At 42.5% G+C, this 27,172-nt stretch overlaps 1 protein-coding gene across 1 annotated transcript in view; it reads left to right on the forward strand.

Moving 5' to 3' along the window:
• NFATC1 (nuclear factor of activated T-cells, cytoplasmic, calcineurin-dependent 1) overlaps positions 1–27,172 on the forward strand; it is a gene marked incomplete at both ends in the record, with an annotated part of 63,805 nt that overhangs the window by 26,453 nt on the left and 10,180 nt on the right. Inside the window, 5 exons of the mRNA XM_010022226.1 lie at positions 225–427; positions 3,567–3,739; positions 6,156–6,296; positions 21,715–21,770; positions 23,052–23,184. Of these exons, the coding sequence (XP_010020528.1) occupies positions 225–427; positions 3,567–3,739; positions 6,156–6,296; positions 21,715–21,770; positions 23,052–23,184 (706 nt within the window). The remainder of the gene's footprint in view (positions 1–224; positions 428–3,566; positions 3,740–6,155; positions 6,297–21,714; positions 21,771–23,051; positions 23,185–27,172) is intronic.

A 27,172-nucleotide genomic window follows, 5' to 3' on the forward strand; every position in this document is an offset into this window, starting at 1 on the left:
ATCTAAAATGCCTCAGGTCCTTTAGGATAATGAGACATTTTCTGAGTGCGCCTTTTTATTGTACCAATATTACATTACAGGAAAAATGGGAGGGGGGAACTTAACACATAGCACCTGTCACAAGTTCTCTACTTGAGTTAGGCTCTCCTGCTTATAAAAATTTAATTGATTCTTAGCAGTTTATGTGCATGGTGCTCAGTGGGCGTTTTCTGTTCTCTTGCCAGCTACATGGTTACTTAGAAAGCGAGCCGCTCACGCTACAGCTGTTCATTGGGACTGCAGACGACCGCCTGCTGAGACCCCATGCTTTCTACCAGGTTCATCGAATCACCGGGAAGACCGTTTCCACCACCAGCCACGAAACAATACTTTCCAACACCAAAGTCCTGGAAATTCCTCTTCTTCCAGAGAACAACATGAGAGCAATGTAAGACTCAGGCACCATATCTGACTTCTAGCAGTTTCCTCTTGGTCACCTCACTTGATTTCTTCTGTGTTGTTTTGAGGGGTTTTTGTACACAGTTTTCCTTTTCCTATATTTTTTTATTTATTTTTTAAAGTTCTTTCATTAATAGTAGGTTTTCACAACTTTGCCAGGACAAGTTGACCCTAATCAGCTTAACCACTAAAAGAAGTTCACAAATATTTATGACAACTGATTGCTTTCATTCTAAAGTTTCAGCCAATGTGCCTATTTGCCATTTAAAATAAGTATCTCAGTTACCAAGCTGTAAATATCTCCTACCTCAGCTCCTGCATTTAGTTTCTAAATATGACACCTCTTGCTCCTATACGCACTAGCACAAGGAACAGGGCCTATTAAAATTTATCTTTGGATGTCAAAGGAAACTCTTAGAGAGCATTTCCAAATACCCTAGAGTATTTTTTTAAACTTAATAAATCCCCCCTTATTTCTTATGTAATAACAATAAGCAGTATTTTTCATTACGTCTGTTTAGAAGCAAAGTTTCTAGAACTAAGAAGACCAGTAAAGGTGATTCATTTTGTGGACTGAAGTTATTAAACTGGGGTAAGTTTAGTCCTATGCAGAAAAACAGGCAGGGATGTCTTAGGATCTCTGAATTAGTAGGAGTCTGAATGATAGTAAGAGTCCTGTAGGCCCATTACACACAGGTGTATTTCATTATAGGATTGTATATAAAAGTTCAAATATCCCTCTGTGTTTGTGACATAAACGAAACCCTCCACATTGTTTAATCCCATCCTTTCTGCCTGCTTTGTTCAGATGCTCCCAGCCCTTATCTGAGTTGTCTTCCCCCTCACTGAAATGATCCTAATGCTTATCTGAGGAGTCCACCTTGGGAGGAATTTGCGTGTGCTTGAATGCACATATGTCTCGCAATGTGTGTGTAAATGTGAATGTATTAATACTTACATATAGATACATGCACCTTTGTGTGCATATATAGGGAGATAGAAAGATAAGTAGGCAGATAGGCAGAAGGCAAGTAAGAAATTCTGGCCCCACCAAACCAAATACCATGGGAAAATCCCAGGGAGCTTACTAAAATCACAGTTTCACTCTGTTATTCATACAGTTTTCTATGCCTTAACAAAGTGAAAAATGGTGTCAGACACCTGAAGTCCTTCCACACACAGTGGTTATTAGAAGCTGGTTTGCAATGTCATGTACAACATGCCCCGGAGCACCTCATGTAAATAGAAGAGCTAGAATGTGTTTAGCTGCATAGCTAGCTGGGCTTAGGGTGATCACTCAAGACCTGAGGACCTCTTGTCAGGGCATTGTGTTAAAAGTCGTGACAAGCCTGCAGAATTATTGGCCTCATTTGCTGTCATTGTGAGCTGGCACAACTCCATTGAGGTTATTGAAATTTCACTAATTTGTACCCACACAGTATTTATTTGGCCTTTTTATTTATCCAGTTTGAATCACATTTTCGGCCATCTAGGAACTTTATTACTGGTTCAATCATCTTTCTCCGTAGAATAAAGGTAGTTACACAGTTTGGGAGCCAAGCTGAATATTTTTGTGATATGCATGCCAGATCGTAGTAGAGCTCTCTCAAGAACCACAAACAATGCTTTGGCATATATAAGCCTTACACGTCAGTAGTCTAAAACCTCATGTAGCACTAACAATGAATTGAAATTTGGAGCCAAGGACTTTTCTCACACATACTTTGTGTATTCAGGCCTTGATTCAGTGAAACACTGAAGCTCGTCTGCACATTTAACTTTTGTACATTTAGCTACTCCCATTGACTTTAGATTTTAATGTCCATGACTTTACAAGCCTGAATTTAAACGCTGCTTCTCTTCTGAACTTTACTGGCTCTGAACTAATTGTCGTTAAGGTTTCTTTTTTATTTTACGAGTGTTGCTATGGAAGAGGTAATATTGAGAAGCGCACTGTTTATTCCGTATGTTATGGATCTTTGCGTAGAATTTCGACATGGGTACAAGTATTTCGTAATTCTTAAGGCTTCACCTGCTAGTATGGTTTTTTTGAGAAGCTTTAATACTTTCATTAGTTTCTTTGTATCAAAGAAAAGATCGTATCAGCAAGGGCCTTTTTGTTATTCTGAAATCCATACTTCAGAAAAAATACAGATCAAAACCGTGCTGCCATAGTTCTTGTTTGCAGTTTTCTTCAAAGGTTTGGAGGGGGAATTAAACTCTTTGAATGCAAAATAAAATTAAACTATGCATATTCAGTGTAATAAAATGCATGCCAGAGACCAGTACCCAGAAGAAATTGCCATGTAGGCTTTGTAGTCGCGGCCAAAGCAGAGGTGTTTTTGCAGTGGTTTTTTGAATGTGTACATTTATGTATCTTTTGTTCTGGGAACTTCCTCTATTGAAATTTGCATTGACAAAAATCCTGTCTTGTAAACTCATCCAGGAGAAAACCAAAGTTAAAGGAGAGAGAGGTCAGAAATAGTAATAGTTCTAGCTGATGAAAAGCATGTTTTTCCCCTAATGTGGAGGGAGGACTCTAAGTTTAGGGTTTTCTCCAAGCAGAGCTTCAGCTTGGGAGTATTTCCAACTTACTCAAATACAAACGAATTGACAGTAGAACTGACCTCGGAAAGAGCTGTGCTCATTAATAAGCATTTTCAGGACGTTGCCCTAGAATAAAAATCATGTCAGATTTTTCTCCAAATTATCTGTAACAAGTCAAATTATAAGTAAGCCTGTGTTTCAGGTTAGTAACACTTTGTGTGCCTCCATCTCATCCCATTGACTTTCTAGTCTTGCTGTTTCTTTGGGCTTTGGTTAATCTGTAGGTTCCATTCTTACAGGAGGGAAGGATCTTTTAGATTTTCTTCCTCTGGGAGCTGAAGTAATATCCTAAATTTGCGTGCCTAACAGCAGCAACTACCTTTTACTACAGATAACCCCATCTTAGATACCTGTGGATGCAAGAACTAGGCTTAACAAAGTCTGTGTTCAGCCTGGTCCTTGGTTCATGTCTGACTCAGATTTTAAAGAATGTACACGAGAGAGGGAAGGTACTGCAGGTTCATATCTTCTTTAAGTCTGCTTCAAATGAAATTAATTGCTCTGTGTTTCCTCTTGGATAGCATTGACTGCGCTGGGATATTAAAGCTCCGAAACTCTGACATCGAGCTGCGCAAGGGAGAGACAGACATTGGTCGGAAGAACACGCGCGTGCGGCTGGGCTTCAGGGTCCATATTCCCCAAGACAATGGCAGGACCCTCTCCTTGCAAGTAGCCTCCAACCCCATTGAGTGCTGTAAGTAGCAACAAACATCCTTCTCATTCTTGGTATTGTGCCACCCCACATGCAGTCTTTGTCCACTGGCATGCTGTACGTTGATTTTGCTTTACATGTCTTGTCAGTATACCTGAATTTGCTTTCCAAAAGCACATGGATTATGTTGAAGAGAAAATACCCGTGTCTTAGAACAAGAAGTGTAGCTTTTTGCATTGATTTCTGTAGGAAATGATGTACTTACTTAAAACAAAAGTAGAGTGCATTTAAACTAAAAGTAGACCTGGGAATGACAAGGCTCTTTTTTTTTGCTTTTTTTTAGTGACTCCCTGTCATATAGGCAACTACTGTAGGAGTTTTAGAAAACAGCTATCATGTCCTATTCATTCTCTGTGTCCCCATCATAAAGCAAAAACCAGCAAATGAAACCCCAACCCCTTTGATGAGGAGCTAGCAGTATGCTAGAGCTGACACACTAGCACAAGCTGCCTGCGGCTTCAGAAAACCTCCAGAAACAAGGTTTCCACACTGGGGTCTCTTTGACTGAACAGGCTGCTTTTCATCAGACACTGGGGCACCCTCCAAAGACACAAATCATGCTTGCTTCGTAAGCCTCGTCAGCCTCCCACACCAAAACAAAACCTGTTTGCTTTATGCAGCTTTAACACTCCAGCATAAGTGGTGAAAACTGAATTTCAGTCTAACTCCTAATGCTAAGTTGGTCAGCTAGATGGACTGAAACAGTTTTTTAAGGTTTTGTTGGATTACATAAAGTGGATCTTTCTGATGCCAACAGGTTAGGGAGTAACTTAAGATCTGGCAGGTATGTTGGGATTGAGCTCTGGGCAGGAGAGCAGAGTGCATAGGAAGGAAGGCTTGACCATCCCTATCTCCACGCATGCTGAAGGGTTGTGTCCGCACTTGTCCACACATTAGTGCCAGGCTAGAGTCCCATGCAACGTGACTGGCAGGTCCTTGAGCATGTCAGTATTTGATCTCTTGAAGACATGGGTCATTAATAGTGAGGCTGCAGGAAAGAGCATCCCTGCTTGCCTCTTGCAAAAGCAGTGGCATTGGTGACTTACTTTTAGACCAGTGACAGTAGTCCTTCCTTTTGCTTGGGGAAGTACCACTGCCCCTCTAGTAGTCCGAGTCTGCAAGAGAGGCAGAAGTCATTGGAAAGGGTAGTGCTGTTAGCCCAACAGTGATAGCTTCTCCCCTTCACTGAAATTAATTTAAATAAACAAATGAGCATTGCCAATGGAAAGGGACTTACAGTAATATAAGCCTAGTTATTTATGAAGAATAGTAGAGCCTTCTTACCTGTAGCAGGTAGACTGGCAGAAAGCCCTGTCTTCTGTCCAGGATATGTATAAAATGAATAATTTCCCCTTTGTTTCTTATTCCAGGGCAAGTTCTAGGCTAACAGGCAAACCAAAAATATGTGATGAGTCATGGTTTCATCCTGGTCCCGTTGAAGTTGATGAGAGCTTTTCAGCTGCTATATAGCAGGATAAGGCACAAATTGAATACATCCTAAACTGGTCTGTGCAAGGGTGCCAAGCTCAGGAAGACACTAAATACAAAGTCGATTGGATTTGTATCAGTGAACTGCAGTTCTGAGGGTTGTGTAACAAGCAAAAGCATGGTACATTCCTTCTGAAAGGAGTGGAAAGCAGGAGAAAAAATAAGGGCTAGTGTTATTTCCAGTGCAGAATGTGGAATAAGCTGGCGCCAAAAACTTCATGCATCTCTTAGTGCATGTGACACCAGGAGGAACCATGTAATCTGGATAAAATGTCACGTCATCCCTTGAAGCACAGCCATGCTCACTCTGTGTCCCAGTTCGGAGGGATGAAATACGTGCCATGAGAATACCGGATCCTGTTTGCATGGATCCACGTGTGCTTTGGCACTCAGGTTCTGATGGAAATACGCTCTCTAAACTGTGAGCTTCTGCTGGATTGTGACTCCCATGGCTGCTCCAGCTGCTGCAAGACAGTTTGCAGAATTGACAATACAGTGTATAGTGACTGGAAGACACTTTGGACATGGATGGTCTATCTTGTCATGTGTGCCTTGTAAACACACAGCATAGATGTTGTAGATAACATAAGAGAAAATTATTTAAAAGAAATGAATTTCATTAAAAATACACTTTTTGATATAGTACAGATGAAGCTAAGTTTTAAAACACCTTTGTGAGCCTTTTTAATCTGTAGTGCTATGTTTGATAACCCTATTGTTTACGATCAAGGCGCTTGAAAACCAACCATGTTTCCTGCAAACATTCTGACCTTTCTTTGTTTCTATATCAAACTGAGCTTATCTTATGAGGGTAAGCAGTAAGTTACTTAATAATGCAGTATTTACTTATTTGTGTGTGTGTGTGTTTGCTTTTTTATTTATTTTTTTAATCTTCTTTGTAACTCTCCAGCTCAGAGATCTGCCCAAGAACTGCCTCTGGTGGAGAAGCAAAGTACAGACAGCTTTCCTGTTATTGGAGGGAAAAAAATGATACTGACTGGCCATAACTTTCTGCAAGATTCCAAAGTCATCTTTGTGGAGAAAGCACCAGGTATGTCTTTTCAGTCTAGACTCCAGTCTGCCTTTTTTCCTCAGTTTTAAAATCTCTGCCAAATGATGAAAGCATAAATACAGTAATGACATTTTCTTCTGCACGTAATATGTTTTCCATGTCACAGGGCAAATCTGTAAAAGCGATCTGAGCCGTGCCTAATGCTGAGGTTTCACACTATGGCAGGTGTAGTTACAGGTAGACAATAGCGACATTCAAAGTCCACGTTTGGCATTTGTTTTTGTAGCAAACCATGGATGTACCAGGTGGGATCTGTGAAAGTAGTTTGAAGCCTCTGGTGACATGTCCCCATAAAACCTGCAAGATGGTGCATCATGCTAAACTTGTGAAAGAGGGAACGGTGCTGCTGGTCGTGGGGTGTGTGTGTGTGTACCTGTGTTTCCTTTTGTGGCATTCAAGACTGGTGGCATTTACAAGCTGCTGGCTGAGGAGGGCTTGCAGTGCACATGCATTCATTTGAAGGCTGTTTCTGGCTTATTTCGAGGACTGGAGGAGGACTGGACACAACCGATACCTTCTCACCTGGTGCTGCTTCTGCAGTGCACTGATGTTGGGGCTGTTTCTCCTGGGAAAGGCTCCCAGGCCGGGCTGAAGCAAGGCAAACAGCATGGGGTGGGAGCTGGGGCTGGAACAGGAGGTGCCTGCAGGAGTGGTGGGATGTGTGCAGGAGCAGTGAGTGGGTCACAGGGTGAAAGTGCATAACAGACGCGAATGCCCCCCGTGGGAAAAGGTGGTGGGAGCAGAGCTGTGAGTCAAAGTCAGGCTCTGAAACGAGATCGTTACGCGTAGTTTTGAGTCTTGTTTTGGAAAGGGTTTCCGTGGCGCTGGCACAAGCCGTGGATTCCTCAGCTGCCAGCTGAACCCCCCCCCCTGAACTTTAAACAGTCTTGGGAGCTCCTCAGGCCGTCAGCATTGGCTTTGACACTGAGTCCATTTAACTCTCCCTGTCCACAAGGTTCTCACACCATTCTCCTTCCTATGGCTTCCACCAGCAGCACAGGAAGCAGAAAAGGATGCCGGGGTGAGCAGGGGAGGTTATGGAGGCAAAGACATCTGAGTCTTTGAGCTCAGCAGGCTCAGGGGAGGAGCAGAAGAATTCTCTGAAGCAGAGCTCTGTGCTGGTGAGGTTTCAGTCACCAAAAACGCACAGGGAGCAGAGGTAATGCCCCGGCTCCTCAGCAAGAGGCAATCAGCACCATTCCTGTGACCCCCAAGTACCACATGGTTGGGCTGTGGCCGTGAGATCAGCAGAACACTATTTTTGTTTCTTATAAAGTTTAAAAAATAAAAAGGAAAGAAGGTGGTATTGCGATTAAAATAATCTGAACTCTGCTCTGCATGGCACAAGGGAAGGGAAGAATGTGACTGTCTCTATTTATTTGCTACACAGAAGTGGGTTAGTGTGACATGTCAGGAGATCCTCGATCTGTCTTATTACAGGAAGAAAACCATGTTAATGGGTGCTTTCCTCGATACATACTTTCTCTCCTCTTCCTTTATTGAGTTGGACAAATTTTGAAGTATTGCATCCCACAGGATTATGATGGTGATGCTACTCACCCACCAGCAAGTACCACAGTGTGGATTTGAACACTGTCTCCCTTAGCATTAGCTACACCAAAAGCATGATGTTCACTGTATAGTCTTAAATTAACAAGAACACAAAATGGGGCCAGCCTTGTACTTCTTAACCAGACAGGTACCTCCCTTGAGCAAAAGGAATTTGAAGCTGCATAAAGACAGCATAAAGATAGGAAATAATTAATATGTGACATTTTCTTAACATTGTGAAAGATAGTGTACTGCTGCACACACTGAGTGTAGTGATGAGGAAGAAAGTGGTTGAAAGGCCTTGCCTGTCACCCTGGGAAACTCTTGGGTATATGGCTTGGCAGGAGGGACCAGAAGTCAGTCAGTGAGCTTCTATCATTGAAGAGTAGTCAGAATCATTAAGCCAGTATTGAAAGATCTGATCTGAAACTGTCCTGCCAGGTTTTAGTAGTCTCCTGGTAGATTTGTTGTAGTTGCCGGGCAATACTGACTTGTGGAGGCACACTGCAGGAGCTGAGCCTTTAAAGTCAAGAGTGTTCAGCATCTGCAGGAGCTGCAGTTGTGTCACTAGGAATGGCACACAAAAAGCTAAGTTGCTGACTGATCCAGGCTGAGCAATTCTAGGGCTTCTGTGATGAGTTATGTGCTACGCTGGCAAACACGGCTCAGTGCATTGAAAACAACTGAGCATGATGCATCGCTGTCTTACTGGCACACTGCTCCAGCTCCATTTTTGAGCAGGGTATTTAACGTCAAATGAACAAGCATTAGCAGCCTTCACTTTTGTAAATCAGCACAGTGTTTCTTTTCCTTTCAGCTCTTGCACATCTATTAAAGTAGGTCAAGAGGGGGAACAGCCAGCATAGTTTCTCTTTCTCTTAGAAAGCTGGTTATGAACTTTTGTGATTAGCTGGAGACATTCATTAGTTTTGCTGCTTTTGTTTTTGATTTCGAAATGTTAATCACGTTCCTAGTGGGTAGCAGCCAAACACGGCTATTACAAAGTAATAGATCATAGGAATCACTGCACTCAGAACATATCTTTTATATAAAATTTCAATATTATACTGAATGAGCTCATGTCTTCAGTCCTCACTCAGGCAGAGTCCACAAAGTGGGAGGCAGTCTCCAGAAGCTCATCTAATTCTTGCTAGTCTGCATAGTTAATTGGTTAATGCAGAAGAGTTTGAGAACACTTTTTTTTTGCTTTTCCCCCCCTCCCTTCTGTCTGAATAATTTCTTTAAATCTGCCGAGTGCATTGTGGTTGGCTGAATGTTTTTCCAGCACAAGTCCCAAGCTCTCCGTCTTCAGGGCTAGCCCTCAGCTGTTGTAGTCTCTGGAGGAATGGCATTATCCTGGCCTCCTTGCGTGGGGAGTCAGTCTGAGCAGTGACTCATACAAGAGGGAATCCCTGAAGAATGATCAAATCAATCCTTCAGCCGGGGAGGCAGCAGCTTGGTGCTTTCAGCTTAACCCCTTACTGCCTGCTTTTTAGCTGAGAAGCATATGAAACAGAGCAGAACATAAGGCTGCAGCCCTGTGACTCTGCACCTCACTGAGGAGGAATGATGCAGCCGAGGGATGAAGCCAGGACACTGAAAACACCATGGGAGGAGCACTGTGAGGACCTCCTGAAAGGAGAGCCCTTCACAGTGTGGTCCAGTGCTCAGGCAGAAGGCACTCTTTTGGATAAGTAACGAGTCTGTTCAGAAGTGGACTAAAATTTGCTCAGGCCTTTTACAATATCATAAAAAAGTCCTCGTGTTGAAATGAGTCCTTATTTTACAGGATTTGGTCAATGTTTTATTGCTTGCACATCAGACCATATTTTCCAGTGATGAACGATGGTATAAAACGACTGTCCAAGAAACCTAGTGGTAGTAAAAATGTCAATGCTGAAAGTGCTTTGAGAGGTTCACTCTTAAATTCAGGATTTCCTTAGACTGAGGAGTTCCACGATGACTCTCTTGCAAATTACACTAATGATTGTTTTCCTTATCTTCTTTCACTTTCTGTCTCTCTTCGTAGTCATGCATTTCTCTTCCTGAGTTTCAAAAGGGTCTTGTGAGATTGCGTGTCATGGTTTTTGGATGGTAGATTTAGGATGTCCAGTACTAATCTGTTTTTCATCAGAATTAGTACTTTCTAAAATGTATAAAAGTCTGCAGCTTCTTACTAGCAAGGGCTTTTGATGTCTATATGCTGTAGAGGCAAGGTGTGCATTTTAGTTACAAAAGTAGATGAAGCTGATGTTTGTTAGCTGTGGGAGGAGGTGTTGGGCTAGGAGGGACAAATCATTTCCTTTCTAACACACGCATCTGCAAGAGCACAGATCGTGATCTGGAATTCTAATAAAAGACACTGATTTATTTACTTATCTTTTTAAAACTTGTTATTTTGCTTCTAGATTATAAATGTACCAGGCAATAAAAATCTTGAGGGAAGTTCAGAAAACGCAGAGGTATTTGGAGAGTATGTTTTAAGGACTATATATCTGTCAGCTGCCTTTTTTTGGTAACAGCTTCTGCAAACTGTGTCTGATTTTCAAAGCTAGTTTTTCAAAAGTAATATGAGTTACTGAACACAAAGCAGCACAAAAGCCTAACAGAAATGACCAGACTTCTGGCTCCTAGTGTATCAGATTATGATTAGTGATCTAGAAAACTGAGTGTGGTAAAAATATCCTAGTTTCACTCAGTTCACGAAGTGTTTTCTGTCACTGGTGAGTGAAAGCTTACTGATAAGACACAAAGCAAATATCCCAAGCACCAAAGTACAGGAATATTGTGGATATGTCTTGCAGGCATGCTGAAGGGTGCTGCAGAGTTGCCCAGGATCTTTTGGGATTTAGAGTCTGACACTAAGATCTGAAGAGTTAATCTACCCCGAAAATCACTCCTTGCTCAAAAATTGCTTCTTGCTCCTATAGCTAGAAAGGTTTTGGCCCTGGAACTAGCTCAAGTATTTCTGAACTTCATGGATTTGGCCAAGTCTAGACATACCTAAGAGATCAGGTTAAACTGACTGAAATTTTCATTATTAGCAAGTTGCAAGCAATGGGAAGAAATGGCTATTTAGTGTGTTATTATTAATTATCATTCAGTTGAGTTTCCACTAGAGTTAAGTTAAAGCTCCAAACCCATTTCTCTGGTTTTGTGCTTAGTGACTAGAGGTCAAGATGAAATTTTAAAGAGCAAAAAGTCAGAGATGTAGTACCCAACTTCACTACAGGATTAGCTTCTTGAATAACACTGACTTTGAAATTTGGATTCTGGGTTGTTGAAGTTGAGGGCCATTTTGTCCTGGTCAAAGACCTGCCTTTGAGCTTTCTTGTGAAAAATGCCCCTCTTTCAAGATGCATCACTCTCTTTGATGGATGTTAATAAGAGTTCATGATTCATAACGCTGTATCTCTGAGTAACTCCAGGCTTACGGGCTTCAGGGGTTTTGAACATATTGTTAATTACTCAACCTTCAAATCAACAGTGATCCTAACACCTACACGCTCTGTAACCTAACTGCATAATATCATCAGCTATTGCATCCAAAGCATTTGAAACTCAAGTTCCCAACAGATGAGAAGTAAACAACACCTAAGCAACATATCCTCAAGGGATTTTTCTCTCTTTTAATGCTGTCAAACAGAGTTTTTAAGTTTTAGTTACTGCTTCAAACTGTTCATTCTGCTGGTTTCATTTTGTTAAATGGATTTTGGTATCAAAACTGTTCCTTTTCAGTGCTGGAACAGGTTTTGCTTTTAGAACATGAAGGTGCTGATGTGGGATGATAATAGTTATACTAGAGCAGATGAAAAATAGCTGGGTGAAATCACTAAATTTTTTGGTGTTTATGCCAAAGGTAATCACTCTTTTCTGTAAGTATTTCAGATGGGAAGACTTACCATTTGCCTCCCATTAGACGTGTGGTCAAGAGTGGTCAGCCAAATGCTTGCTCAAAGTAAATATGATATGGAAAAGAAGGAAGCTGGATGAATTTAAGTGTTTCGCAGGTTTTTTTGTTCCTCTCAAATTTCACTGTCTCTGGCAAAGATTACTATCAGTTGCTGCTTTAAGGTACAAATGTCAGTCTGAGAAGCTCAGTTTTGTTTCCCCATGTTGTGTGAGCAAAAGTTATCTTGCTGCATATAGCAGGTAGCTCAAATGAAGAATTTTAGCTTCAGGAAAACTTACAAAAGTTCTGGAAAATAATATGTTTGTGAAACATTTGAATGGCGTGTGATGGAACAGATGCATTAGGGAAGCATGTGGGCTTCTTGGTTTGACTCAGCTACACTTTGGAGCTCAGGGTTTGGAGTCTGTTTTGACGTGATGTGATGTGACGTGATGGGGAGATGGGTGACCTGAGCCTTGGCAGAGCTCCACTTGGTAAAAGATCTTACATTCTCAGAGATCTTTCCATTGCTCTTTCCATTGCCAGTAGCAGTCACAGTTTGGGGGGCAACTGGCCAAAAAGGGGTCATGTTTCACACTGGTAATCATACTGTAGCTCACATAATAAATAAGCAAGTGGCAGAACTCCCTTTCCCCCTCTAGTCAGATGGACAGATACTACATAATTTTGTCTTTATCTGTCTGTTATCCAAGTTCAGGACACACGTTCCAGTTGGCAGTGAGCAGTTGCACGCTGACTCATGCGCAGTGAGGCTAAAAATTCTGGAAACTAGATAAACTGGAAACTTCAAAGGCATACAAGTTGGGAGCATGGAGTTCACGTGAAGGTCATTTGAACCTATTTCCTAGAGATGTATTGATAGCTGAAGGGGTTTCTGGCCACTGCCCAAAAATAGATATCCTTGGGCAAAGAATGTCATCAAATGGTGGAGTCATTTGATGGTGGAACCCTTTCACACGCATGCAGGAGGAGTGATGTAGCTTGTAGGAAATGTCAGCACATTTCAGTTTTTCCTGGCTGTTTAGTCTAGGGAATGGTGAAGACAGAACGGGACAGCAGCCATACACATGAGGTGGTATCAGTGGCAACAAGCTTCATCCAGGGTGTCACCCTCACAGTGAAGAATGAGATCGATCAATCACAGATACTTACTGTGGACAACAGAGAAACAAGGAATAAACATATGGTCTCTAGTTAAAAGTCACTTGTCTGAGTAATCCTGTAAATTTTTAATTACAGAAACTGTGACTGAATGCTTGAAGTTTGTCTTTTCATGTCTTTGCCAGAGTAAGTGGCTTCAAGCAGCTGTATCCGTGCAGTCAAAGCTTTGTCTCTGAACTTTTATAACTAGCACAAGTTTTCAGATAGTTTTTACTGTTACTGTTCCAGTAGAACGCTCTGTCCAAACACACAGGAATTCACAGCCCTTCACCAGACCACTGAGAGTTTAATGAAGCAATCATTGCTTAAAGACAAGAAGGGAGAGGAGTGGGTTGACCTTGTCTGGCTGCCAGGTACCCACCAAGCTGCTCTCTCACTCGCCCTACTCAATAGGACAGGGGGAAGAAAACGGGATGAAAAAGCTCATGGGTCAAGATAAAGACAGGGTGATTGCTTACTGGTTACTGTCACAGGCAAAATAGACTCTGCTGGGGGAAAGTAATTTATTACCAATTAAAAATAGAATAGCGTAGTGAGAAACAAAGGCAAAACTAACACCCACCTTTACCCCTTCCTCCCGTCCCAAGTCGAACTTCACTCCCTCATTTCCAACTTTTACCTCCTCCCTGAGTGGTGCTTGGGGAGCAGGGAATGGGGCTGCAGTCAGTCCATAACAGCTCTTCTCTGCTGCTCCTTCCTCCCCACGCTATGCCCCGGCGTGGGCCCCTCCTGTGGGTGACAGTCCTTCATGAGCCACTCCAGTGTGAGTCCTCTCCATGACGTTCAGTCCTTCAGGAACAGACTGCTCTGGTGTGGGTCCCCATGTCCACAGTTCACGCCCGAAAACCTACTTCTGCATGGTCTCTTTTTCACAGGCCACAGCTCCTGCCAGGAGCCTGCTCCAGGAGCACTGGCTTTGCACAGGCTGCAGGGTGGATGTCTAGTCTGGTGTGGTTGTCTCCATGGGCTACAGGAGGAGAACCTGCTTCACCATGGTCTTCTCCACAGGCTGCAGGGGAATCTCTGCTCCAGTGCCTGGAGCACCTCCTCCCCCTCCTTCTTCACTGACCTTGGAGCAAGAACACTTGCAGGACTGTCCTTCTCACACATTCTCACTCCTCTCACAGCTGTTACACAATGTTTTTACTCCTTCTTAAATACATTTTCAGAGAGACACCACCAGATTTACTGATGGGCTTAGGTTTGGCTAGCGACCGGTTCATCTTGGAACCAGCTGGAGCTGGCTCTGTCCAACATGCAGGCAGCTTCTGGCAGCTTCCCAGAGGACAGCCCTGCAGCCCCACCACTACCAAAACCTGCCACATAAATCAATACAAGGGGATGCCTCCAAAGTACTTAATTTTGGGGAGGAATTGTCTACATCTTTTGGAAACGCACAATTCATTGTCTTCTGTTACTTCTCTGACATCAGTAAGAGTTCTTTCGTGTCTCAGGTGGGCATCACAGGAAAAGTGGGGAGAGCTGGGAAGGAACATGTTCATTATAGGTCTGTTGAGGGACTAAGATAATATTTTCAAAAGCAATGCGTAAGAAAGTACAATGACATTTAAGAGAGGAATAGAGAGATAAGACATTTCCAAGGTGCACCTTGTTGCAGGGAAGCTGATGCCAAGGCAGATGATGAGAGGAGGGACCTCTAAGATTGAGCGCAACCTTGTTGGACAAGAGAAACAAGACAAGGGACATGAGGAGGACAATGAGATGGAAAAAAGAAAAATGCCTCTCAAAAGCTTATTGTTTAGACTCTGCTAAAAAGTCATGAGGGGTTGCCATGATGGGATGTCTCTGGAAGATGTGAAGTTGTGGCCATATAGATGAAAATGAAGAATTAGTGTCTTAAAAAATAATCTAGAAGGAAGAATTGAAAGCATTTGGATGAAACTTGCATCTTAAAATGAGAAAGAAGTAGGAGTAGCTATGCTATAGTACAGGTGGTGGTGTTGGCTTCTCACACAAAAGTAGAGGAAAAGAATTGTTAATGGAAGGAAAATTTGGAGCTTGGTTTAAACTGGCTGTGAGGTTTGTTACTCCAGCAGTCTGAGAAAATATGAGACAAATTAGACTGCAGAAGGTGGACCAGGAATATTTTACTCAGTTTCAGCTACTAGAGGTTCGCAGAGCAAAGTAAAATTGTGAAGACAAGGAGATGACATGAATGTAAACAGGGTACAGTATTGTCATGACTGCTAGTGGGTGGCTATGCTGAGTGTACTTGGTTCAACTTGCGTGCTCTAGAGAGATTTTGCAGGGATGTCGAGCTGCAGTTTTACTTGGAAGTTGAGCATCTTCAACCTGGAATTACTGAGACTTACTAAATATAAAACCCTCAGACCAACAGTAATTTTCAATAGGGGGAGGTGCCAGAGAGCACAGATTGCATAACCAGCTTCCATTCTGCTGAAAATAGGATCTGGCAGGTCATTCCAATGGTTTTGGCTCAAAATGAACCCCGATCAGTCAGTTGTCAGCACAGCGCCTCCTTTTAATTACCTGGACTAAAATTACAGTTCATTTGCAAACACTTGATCTCAGAATAATTAAGCTTTAGACGTACTGTGGTAAAAGCAGCTAAAAAGGCTCACCATTTACGTGAAGTGAGTCCCTCAGCTTTTGGCTTGCCCAGCTGAGCAACCAGAAAGGAAGCGCATGTCTGGCAGAGATGCCAAAGTACTGCAAGATACAGTTTGTACTGGATTTTTATTACCTGATTGCTGCATGACTTTTTTATTTTTAAGTTCAGGTGAAAAAAAAAAGTAACTTGAGAGCATCATACGCATAACAGACATACCTAAGTTTACATAATACTCAGCTCCATACTGGAAAAATTTATAGCTGAAGGAACGGACAATAATCCATATGCTACAAAAAATACTTAGGAGGAGACACAAACAAATATAGCAGCTTTGATGTGGAAATACAGATAAGTCAGCTACGCATGAACCCTGATGCGCATGGACTGAAGCATGCCAGAAGACATGCCAGGGACAGGGAACAATGCTATGGGGGAAGTCTCTGTAGTAGGAGAGTAGGCTGTGAGAAGGGCAGAACAACAGCTGAGGGTCTTCCTGGCGAGGAAGAGGGAAATAAAATAGGCAAAAATCAGACTAGCCATGTGGTCCCGTAGCAAAAGTGGTGGAAGAGCAAAGAGGAGATCAAGGTGGCTGGAGAGGCAGAAGGGGACTAGGTGCCAGACAGCACGCAGGCCACTGCACCATCAGGAGCAGTGGTGAGAAGTGGAGCTGCTCTGCAGGTGGCTGTGGGCATAAGCACGACCAAGAGGCATCTCACTCCTCCAGCAGATCTCAAGAGAAGGAAGTGCCACTGAGGTATTTGAAAGAAAGGTCCTGGCTATTTACGTTGCAGGTGTTTATTCTCTTCTCTCTCTGCATTTCTGAATGTTTTCTCACTGTCTTTCTGCCCCATCTTCCCTGTACATCCCATGGCAGACTGCTTGGCCATTGATTCATCCTTCTAGCCTTCCCCTTGTAAATGTCTTTAAAATGTACGCTGGTGTGTAAACATGGGCATAGACTCCCATCCACAGATTATTGGGCTCGTTGGTGTCCAGCTGGGGAAACGTTTTTCACAGCGTGACACCTGCAAGACCAGCCTAGGAAAGTCCTCTTCACCTCTTTCATTGCTAGCTCAGGCCCAACGTGTTCTGCACCTGGAAGCTGGTAGCATCTCTGCACGCACCTGGATGACTCGTAAGCCTGAATGACAAGACTTTGCCTTAGCCTTCATCCTCTTCTCTGACTGGAAATGCATCCTTTCCTTCCGGACATATTCACAGATCAGTTGTCTCAGCGCTGTGAGTGTACTTCCCAGGGAAAAGGGGCTGGGTGCAAATTGAAAACTTGCAAATCTGTCACTCCTAAGGGATTTGAATATGCATTAATAGGGCTGAATAGGAAGGTAGACAACCTTTGCGGAACACCTCAAAGTTTCACTGTATAATCATTCTGCATTGCATCTGTGCCCTTCCTGTTGTGGACATGTTAAAGTAATCTGGGATGTAGTGTAGGCATTATTGTTTAGGGCAATCTCACAACACATTAATCAAGTAGTAGGTTCCTTGAGGGGAGGGTAGAGCTAGTTTCACCATCTTACTTGCAGTATCTGAATGTAAATACAGATTTACGGTCCAGCCAGTGCAGTCAAACTGTTGAGCTGCAGGCTGGAAGAGTATAAAATGTACACTGTATACAGGCAGTGAAATCCCAGATTATGTCTATTTTTCTCATCTCTCAAGCGAACACAGGACTACTAAAGAATATAGACTGTTCTAACCTCTTGTAGTAAAGTGAAATCACTTAAATATATCTGAACACTCCCATTATGCCCATTTCATAGAGGCAAAGTTTAGGTGGTTGCCAGATGTTATACTCTCCTGAGTTTCCAGGCTGGGGATTTTTTGGTACTGTATATTCTTTCCTTTTTGCCGTCCATGGATCTGTAATGCAAGTTATGCTGGTGGTTAGACTGTTGTGAGCTTGCAAACCCCTGGCACTACGCTTGCTGTTCCCTGGGGTAAGAAGGTAAACCCAGCCCTGGAAACCCTGTGGGAGTCCTGATGGGCATTGAGGAGGGGAAGACTTTATTTGAGTAGAAACTTTATTTGGAAAGTCTTTACAGGTCTTAGTGCTGCTCTTCCATGCAGAAATTCCATATGTTGTAGTCTGCTAGGCTTTGTGTGAATAACTGATGCTGCTAGTTTTACACAACTACTTTTTAGTGCTGCTTCTGTGTAAAAACAGGCCTGTACAGTGCCTTTTTATGTGGAAATCTTGTAGCTGGGTGTGGTGGGGAAGCCATTCGGTGACTCATACTGCAGGGAATTCCCTGATGAATTAGAGTATTTTTACTTCTGGATTTGTGCGCAGTTTCCTTTAACGCTGGAGCGAGTGGCTGATAAGAGCAGACTACAAAGGCCCATTCACCGTTCAGCCACTGCATGTTGAAACACGGTGTTTATGCTTTGCAGAGCTGACAATCCACCCCACATAATGCATCGGGTTCATGGTATTTTCGTCATTAGCAATCCCTGGTGCTTCAAGTGTCACAGCGCTGAAAAAAACGAGGCTGAAGCGGCTGGTGGTGAAGTGCACCTGAAGCAGGGATGGCTATAAATAACATTGATCAGTCTGTAAATGTCAGGCTTCCTGACAAAACCCGGTGTCTTTGGCTGGTGGCAATGCTTATGGCCACCTGTCAGTGCAGCACTGAGCCCAGGCACATCAGAGCCTGTGTGAAGCGGGGTTTCTGGCTCCCCAGGCACTTGCCACATCCTGCGCTGCCTCTTTGGAGGAGGGATTCAAGGGTCCTTCTTCCAGCCCTTGGCATGGGTCCCAGGTGAAGCCTTGGCTTTGTTGGGTCAACCACTGCTGCTGGCACCGGGGCAACGGAGCACTCCTCCATGGGCTCTGCAGGGCTCTTGCACTGTGGTTCTGTGCAGAGCACTGTTTCGTTTTTACTTCCCTTTTGTAAAAAAAACCAAACCAGGGACCAAAGCAAATCCAACATAATACCTTGACACAACTTTCTAGCTATATAAAGAGATGTCTTGCTGTTCAAAATATCACACTGTAAACGCCAAAACAAAGCGAGGCATTTGGTTTGGAGAAGACACTTCTTATTATTTGGTAAAAGTAAATAGTGAAATGAAAGGGAATGAAATAAGACCTTTGGAAAAGCCGTTTTCTCCCTTCTCCCTTTTCCTCCCTGCCTCCTCCTCTCCTTCCTCTCCTGCCTCTGTCTCCCCCCCGTCCCTGTATAACAACTGCCCATTTGGGTACGGTAATTCCAGAGAGTAAACTTTAACGGGAATGCCTGAAATGTGTCTGCTTCAGCTTTGTGTTATGTCTGTAATTTGAATTATTTGCATTTTGGAAAGGTATAAATTGCTCTGGTGTACTTTGGTTGGCCGGCAGCCAGGAGGGAGTTGCCTCGGGCCCCGAACCAGGCGGGCTGCTGCAGATGTGGCAGGCGTACAATGGAAACTTTTGTGGTCGAGCAGCCCTCACTCCTCCAGCACACGCTGACAGGAGGCGGCATCCCGCCTGCTCGCCAGGGTCCCCGGCGAATGGGCACTGGGGGCAAAACCGTTCTCTCCAACATAGACAGATTGTCGTGAGGCTCCGGGCTTCCACAAACTGTTGTGGAGCCATTATTCCTTTCTCTCCTTTTTTGTTATTTTTTATTTTTTATTTTTATTTCAGCTGAACTGTATAAACCTGCAAAACATGTTTACTGTAAGAGGTTGACGTAGTGGTCTAAGGTTTCCCTCCTGGAGCTCGTCCCAGTCCGTGGGCGCTGAGATTTCCCTCTTGGTTCACCAGACGTAATATGAGGAATTGTCTTTTTTTTTTTACCTTTTTTTTTTTTCTGTCTCTTGCTTCATAACAACTTTTCCTCCCAGTGTTTTTGTTAAATGAAATGTCACTAGCTGTTAATGAGTTGTCTATTCCCTACTTCTTGCCTCTCTTCCCCTTCCCCTCAGTTGCCGAGCAGCAGTGGTCTGGACAGTCTCAAGGGAATTTCTTGGAGCAAACCCCGTATTGTTCTTATTAGCTTCCAAAGACGAGCCATGGCTCTGGATTTTTATTTTCGTAATAGTTTAGATTACAGTGTTTAAAATATTTCTGAACAAACTCTCTTTGTCATCATAAAAATTTCAAAAGCACATAAAGGCAGTGCTGCGTGAAGTAATTGAAAGATTAGCTAGAGATGGAGTCGTTTTAAATGTTACTGAAGTATCGGCAGGAAATAAAAAACAGAAACCTGAATCAGATCATTCCTCTTGCAAAGCAGAAATTAAACATAGCAAAAAAGCTGAACTTCTGGTAATCCATTTGCAAAGGCAAATTGAATACATGTTAACTACTAGTCTGGATGTCTGTAGATTAAAAACAAAAAAAAAACCCAAAACACCAACGAACCCCTTGCAAAGAAGAAGAGCAAAAAGTGTCAGAGTTGGTGTTATGATAGTTAGCGTTATGTTACTTTTAGCACTGATTGAATTAATTGGGGGGGGATGGGGGGAAGGGGGTGAGGTGGAGCTACAGGAGCTCTATAGGGAGATGGCTTGGAGATGAAGGAGGCTGTTTCCAGACAAGGGATGTGTCCTGGCTTGCTGAATTACACTCAGTTTTTTTCTACTGACAGCTCAGGGGAAGCATCTGTTGGATAAATTGTGAAGTGATCGCCAGTCCTCCCAAGAAGTCAGCTTCAATTCTGGTGCTCTCCAAAGGCATCGTTAAGGAGACTCTAGCACTGTCTGGCTGTTCCTTCTCTCCCCCCACCTGAACATGGCAGTACCAATTAAAGGGATTCCTTTTCCAGGGTCACAATTTAAAATGTAGGAAGAAACTAAGGCTGGAGCTGCTAATTGATTCCTAAAGAGAGACCTGCCAAATCCTCTGTGGTGTTTGTGCTGCAGCTTTCACACTGCGCTTCTTTCCATACGTTAAAAAGAAAGGGGTTTTGGACATGAAAACAATTGCCAGGGCTAGTCCCTCAGCAGCATTCCTTTCACAGTAGGACAGCTGTACACAAAAATATTATTTACAGACATTTGTAATAAATCAGGCAGTTCTAAATGCGTCACCTCCATCCTGGCCATGAAAGTGAAGAGAGAAGAAAAAGTGCATTCAGTCTTTTACCTTGACGAGAGCTGTTTTTCTAAGGCAGGTCCACGTCTATGTGATGAAGTTCAAAATAACTAATATTTGCATTTGCATGTCCTGATGCTGCAATAAAGGTGCAAAAGAGATGACATAAAGTCTCATTTTCCTTTTCATTCTGGTGACATCTGACAATGGTGCGACTCAGGAAGCTGCATGTATCCCCACTGCCCAGCTTAGCAGTCTGCTTGTGGCCTTCCAGATACATTTGTGTTTTTCTAGGCCTGCAGAATGGAAACCTTATGTTTTGTATTATTTTTCTGGTTTTTGTTGAGTTTTGAAGCTGCAAGGAAGAAAAAATACCTGTTATTGACCTGTGACTCCTGTATCAGTGAGGGACAGGAAAAATGACTGGACAAAACCAAAGAAAGGTCCAAAAGAAAGGTCCCAGAAAAAGTGATAGCTATGGCTTAAATCTATGTTTGCTTGAAAACAGAAATACAGTAAATTAGGAGGACCCAACACATCACTAGAAGCAGCTCCAGAAAACTATAAGTGGGCCCACTGTAGCTGAACTAAACCAACTTTAAAATGAAGTCAGAAGCTGTATTTCCAAGCCTGTGGCCTTGCCTTTTGATCCAAGAAGCAGAATTATGACAAGCCAGACTAGGAGTATATTAAAATTAAATGCTTCATGGCTGAGGACGTTCTTTAATGCTACTTGTTTTGTTTTGTTTAATAGTAATGTTGAATATGTCTTACTGCATAGGCAATGATCAAAAGGCCTCATGGGTAGCAGTGTTTTTGTCTGAAAGTTTGGGAAACTAAGGTGTACAACAGTTGTGTGATTTATCTAAACTAGTGGCAGAATAAATTGGTGGCTTTTCTCCATTGCAGTCTCATGCACTCTGGATTGTGGTTCCCCCCTTCAAAAAAGCTCAGTGGACTCCCATCGCGGGTTACCCAGATGGCGTGCCTGTTGGGCAACACTTGGACAATGCGTTTTGAGAGCTGTTTTTCATATATGCAGTGCCCCTTCAAAGAGATTTTTTTTGCAAAAGTCATTCTTTTGTTGGCTTGGGAGAGGAAAAAAGGACAGAATGAGATATCTTTTTCTTTTGTCTTTTAGATGGTCACCATGTGTGGGAAATGGAAGCCAAAACCGACAAAGAAATGTGCAAGCCAGTAAGTCTGCCTTAAATATTTTGACATCAAGATAAAAAATATATATGTCCTTCTCCAGCACTGTTGCTAAAGAGGGATTTCCAAGGCTCTGGCACTGAAACAGAACAAGTACTTAGGCCTCCCCTCCTGGAAATCTTTCTTTAATGGGAGCATGGGGTAAAAAGCCTTTGTTGGAAGCTATCCCGAAAGTAGGAGAAACCATTTGGAAAATATTTTTTCATTGTCCGGGATGGGCCAGCCCCGTCTGCTCATCTTCTGTCTTGCTGGGTCAGTTCTTCCCTTAGCTCCCAAAGCAATTTCTCATCATTTTCCTTGGCTTTTGTCTATTGTCGGCAGAAGAAATGTGAGTCCCCTCACAGGAGATCAGCCCTATGGTTGGAGAAGCGTGGCTCCCTCAACCATAACTGTAAGTGGGAAATAAGGCCACTGTTCCACCTCTGCAGGAATATGCAACAGTTTGTGAGCTGCAAACCTGCTGGAGACATGCAGGCAAACAATTCAAAGACCTGAATGCAGGCCAAATGCTAAGACGAGCATTCCCTTTTATTCTTTAAAAAAAGTGCCAAGGGAGGTTTTGATGGTCATAGCAGATTTCACTGTGCATTTGTGTAAGCTGATGCCCTAGCAGCTAACTTGTTCCTTAGCCCTATGGTGGAGCATTTGGTTTTCAACAGTAGAAGATCATCTACACATTCTCCAGCCCTTATTCCTGTAGCACTAGATGTTCTTGCAAGATCTCCCATCCACAGAAACTAGCATGTTTAGAACTTCCTGAGCTGTTACATGAAAAAAACATTTAATTGTGGAAAATGGAAATATTTGAATAATCATATGCCTGTCCTAATTCTCCTTTCAAAGGAAGTTGTGTTAGGGTGGCATATACTGGGGATATATGTCAGCTGAGCAGTTGTGCTTTCTCCGTCTGAGTTAAGAGACCAGAATTCGATTGTGGTCCCAGATCCTTGTCAGAGGCAGGAGGGACAGAGCTTTGTCCATATGCAGTGTCGTATTTGCTGTCAAAAAGAGAAGAGATGAAAGCTAGTGATTTTGAAAAGACCTGAGCCGTGGTAAAATCTTATTCTCCTACCTCTGGAGTCTTTGGCATGGATACTGGGGTGGTGGGAGGCCATCCCTGCCCTCAAAGCCCACCACTTCCCCTGCAGAGAGTGTGTTCCTCCTTGTGAGCCCAGGCACCTCCTTCTTGGGGTTGACATGTGAATCCTGTTGTACAGCTCAAGTGCCTTAGTTGTGCCTTGACTTTTTGTTTTGTCGCTTTTGCAGAATTCGTTGGTGGTTGAGATACCCCCTTTCCGCAATCAGAGAATTACCAGCCCTGTTCAGGTCAACTTCTATGTCTGCAACGGAAAGAGAAAGAGAAGCCAGTACCAGCTTTTCACCTATCTTCCTGCTAATGGTAACAAAATATACCTCTGCTAGTAAAAATAAGAGATAATAATGATTACTTAGAAAGATACGTGGTGCTGGTAATTTTTTAGTAACTTGAGTAATTTGAGTAATTTGAAATGAGAGTGAGAATCAAACCACAAGCACTGCTTTCTCTGCTGCCCATGCAAGAGGCCTTCTCTTTAGGTTATTTTCCTTTATAGTGGTGGCAGAGAACTGTTGGAACAAGGACTTTTTCTGGTTTGGGGAGCTGAAGAGCCCCAGCGCAAGCTCACCTGTGTAGCCACCAATTGTGAATGTGCTGAGCGCTCTGCTAAGTTGCTGTTAACCCTCAGTCTGACTTTGTGGCCCCAGAGGGTACACTGCATTTGAGTAATACTTCTGAATTCTCGCAACAGCGTTATTAGCATGATGGACCCTAAGATGGAGGTGGTGTGGGGTTTCTCCTTCCAGTCATTGTGCACCTTGCTGTCTCTTGCAGGGTGAAAATAACACTCCAGGCTAATGCTGCTCTTGGGTAACAATGAAAAGCACAATGTGGATGGAGATCAGAGTGCTCCATACAAAATGCTTCATGTATAGGAAATGTTCAGAAACACCTGTGCCAGATTTTTTTTGGAAGCTTATATTGGTGGCTCTGAAATGACAATAAAGTCACTCTTGTTAGCTGCATTCCAAGCAGGCTTGTATGAAGATTTTAATAGCAAGTAAATTTAGATTTCTTTAATTTGAAATGGCTCTTTTTCTGAGAACACTTTCTGGGGGAAAGTAGAAAAAAAGGCTGGTTGTTTTGTTGTGGTTGTTTTGGAAGGAAGAGAAATTAGAAAAATTATTAGCTTCATGCTTTTTTTGTAGATGTTCCAAGTGAAAATAGTCCTTCTGAGGGAAATTCCCACAAAGCAATACTTGAGTCATGTCACATGACTTGAAGAGACCTGCCAACTTTTTGCAGGTGAAATCCCATAAAATACATGTTTGGAATTTTACCCAGTTACCTTGCATGCACTCCCGACTTTTATCAGGGCTTCAATTAAAATAAAAGTACAGGAAACCTTACATGGGCAACCAACTGCTTATTGCATATGTGCTGCATAACTATGCTTCACTGAATCAGCCTACTTATGCAAACATCATCCCCAGTGGGTATGTCTGTGTATATTTAAAGTCTGTTCACTTCTCAAATTGAAAAGAAAAGAGTTTTTATTCTCTTGCACAACACTTTTCAGCAGCAAAAAACGATTGTAGAGGCCAACAGGTATTGCCTTGCCCACCTACACATAAGTATTTCAGATACATGCCTGTTGTTAACTGCTGTTTATTAAGTGGCATCTTTCCTCTCCAGTCTTTACATAGGCCATTTTTTATCATTTTATTCTAAACCATTGAAATGGTTTTCATTGCTGCAGAATTGGTTTATACTACCACCATTCTCAGTTTGAAATACTAGATATTTCATTTGATGTGAAGAGACGGGAATATCTACCCAGTGAAAGGCAACAGAGAACCAGCCTAAGCTTTATTCTGCAAAGACATCTTTAATTATGGTAATTTTTGAAAATATTGGGAATCTTGCTTAGTCTGTTTCACTGATTTAAATTCATGTGAAATATTTTTGTTTCAGGGAAAAAAAATCTTTTTGTTTAAAAGTAAAAATGTAACACCAGGGTAGGGTAAAGGGAAGCAGGTATTCTTAGTAAATATGCCTCTCCTCCCCACTTTCCTGTTTGGTTCTCCACTCATGTTCTCTTAATATATATGTATATAGGTAATTGAAAAACATCTTATGTTCTTTGCAAACTCTCTCATAACAGTGGTAATAGTGAAGGTGCTTCTGCAATCATCAGAATTAATAGTATAGTATGTTTTTATTGTGCCTGTGTCGTAGCTGTTTTGCCCTTATATTGATGGTGGTTGTTTCCGTCGTGCCTTTCAAAGGTAGATACAATCACCTTGACTACATATTGAGAAACCCTGCACAATGACTGAATCAGTCATTTACGCTGCTGTGTTTCTAGAAGTCACTTTAGGATGTTCTGCTTTATTTGATTTCAGCCACAACATGCTTTTAATGTTTCAAGATACTAAAGAAAACCAAAGTTTAGCTTATGAAGAAAAAAATACTTACATCAACAACCACTGCGTGATCAGTGTGAAAAAATGTAAAGGATATAAGCACAATTTTGGTCCAGGTAACACTCTGTTTCTTGTTTAAACAAATCCCACGAACATAGAAGGTGCAGGGATTTTACAAGCAAATGTCAGAGTGATCATCGAGTGTAAGATGTGGTTTTACACAAATCAGATGGTATCCTGTAAGCTTCTTCTCATTCCGTGCTTTAGGACTAGTCAAAATGCTAACATTTCAGTGCCTACCATAATATTGCAGGTATTTCTGCATGGGGGATCCTTTAAAAGCTGCATCATGCACAGTAGACATTATTTTATAGTGTAACTGGATTGTGCCAAAGCAGAACACTGTCTATAGATTAAAGCCTCAGTACTGTGTGAGCCTGCTGTCCGTGCTCCTGGGGTGGATGTGGGCACATGCAGATGGTGCAGCCGGTGGGAGAGCCATGGGCTTGCTGTGTGGCTCCCACCTTGACCGCAGAGCAGCAGGGTTTTTTTTTTCCTGTAGCTCCTATCTCTCCTCATTCCCTAGGGGAAAACAGCCAGTGGATCCAGGGACACGTGGCCTCATTCATCCCACCTCCTGTGGATGGTCCTATAGCATCTCCATGGAGTACAGCACTGTGACACGCAGCCAGCACAAGCTGCCCTCTTCAGCAGAGTGTTACGGTTTCGCCGCTGTAAGGCATCTCCAGTGCTGCAGAGATATGGCAGGATTGTACTTTTTCTCTATGTTAACTCAAGTGTTTTGCAGAGCAGCGGCTTACTTGGTGAAGATAAGTTCCTGCCTCAGAAAGAGAAAAAAAATGCTGTAAAAATTAAAATCTTACTGCTCTGTAAATGAAAACTTTAATTAATGAAACAAATCAGAAAATACAGGCTTCACAAATGGGAGCCAAGATCTGGAAAATGGGCTTGCTTAAGTCTTTGTCTTGGGAGAGGCTATAAACCTAAGTACTCATAATCCACTTTTAATTGAAATTTTGATTTACTGTTCTGCTGAACTTAAGCAATCTCAGAATCCTGTATTAGTCTATATTGTGCTAATATGGGCTAATATTTCTGTTTCATACAGAAATGACTGTAGTGTAATTTTTTTTTTTTAGCATTGCTTCAGTATTACGCGTCACAATGCAATTGCATATCAGTTTTGTCCTGGAGCCTGCAGATTGTAGGCTTTTGAGACTCGTCCCCAGACATGCCTGGCACAGAAATATAAGTAATTTCCATACCGTTCTGGCACAGGTGAATTCCTGCAGCTCATATGGTAAGTTTTGCATTGCCACATCCCATCAGAATGTGAGGAGGAAGGCACATGACCGGACGCTGCAGTCAGGAGTCTGAGAAAAGCACAATGAGCAGATGCTTGGATATTTGACTTTTAAAGTCCCCCCATTGCTGCAGCTCTGTGCAGGCATGCTCTGCAGCCCCGCTATGTGTAGCAGAACACTTTTGGAAAATCATTGGTGAACCCTGCACTTGTGCACCCTACTCTAGAAAAATGCTTGGTTTTCATTTCTGATTATGAGTGTATCATTTTTCTTCTATGAATTTATTATGCCATTGGCCCAGATATGCATTTCAAAAAGGAGGAGTAGCCTTCTGCAATCACTAGACGTAAGCAGTAGTATTTGAGATATAAACTAATCTGGAAAGGCCGAAGAAGCACGGAAGCAACCAGACATGTGTGCTGTGGTTCCAAATCCTGTGCTTTCATCTGCTAAGAAAGTTGAAGGAGTTCTCCAGTTCAGAAGCCTTTAAACAACACAGTGAATGATAAGGGTTAGATCTCTGTTTATTCAGATTTCTTTTAAGTAGTTACATCAAAATAGAGGAAACATGTTCAAGAACTTATTTTTCACAGATAGGAG

Source organism: Nestor notabilis, unplaced genomic scaffold (genome assembly GCF_000696875.1).
Source record: "Nestor notabilis isolate BGI_N333 unplaced genomic scaffold, ASM69687v1 scaffold6609, whole genome shotgun sequence".
In the NCBI taxonomy this organism is placed as follows: Eukaryota; Metazoa; Chordata; class Aves; order Psittaciformes; family Psittacidae; genus Nestor; species Nestor notabilis.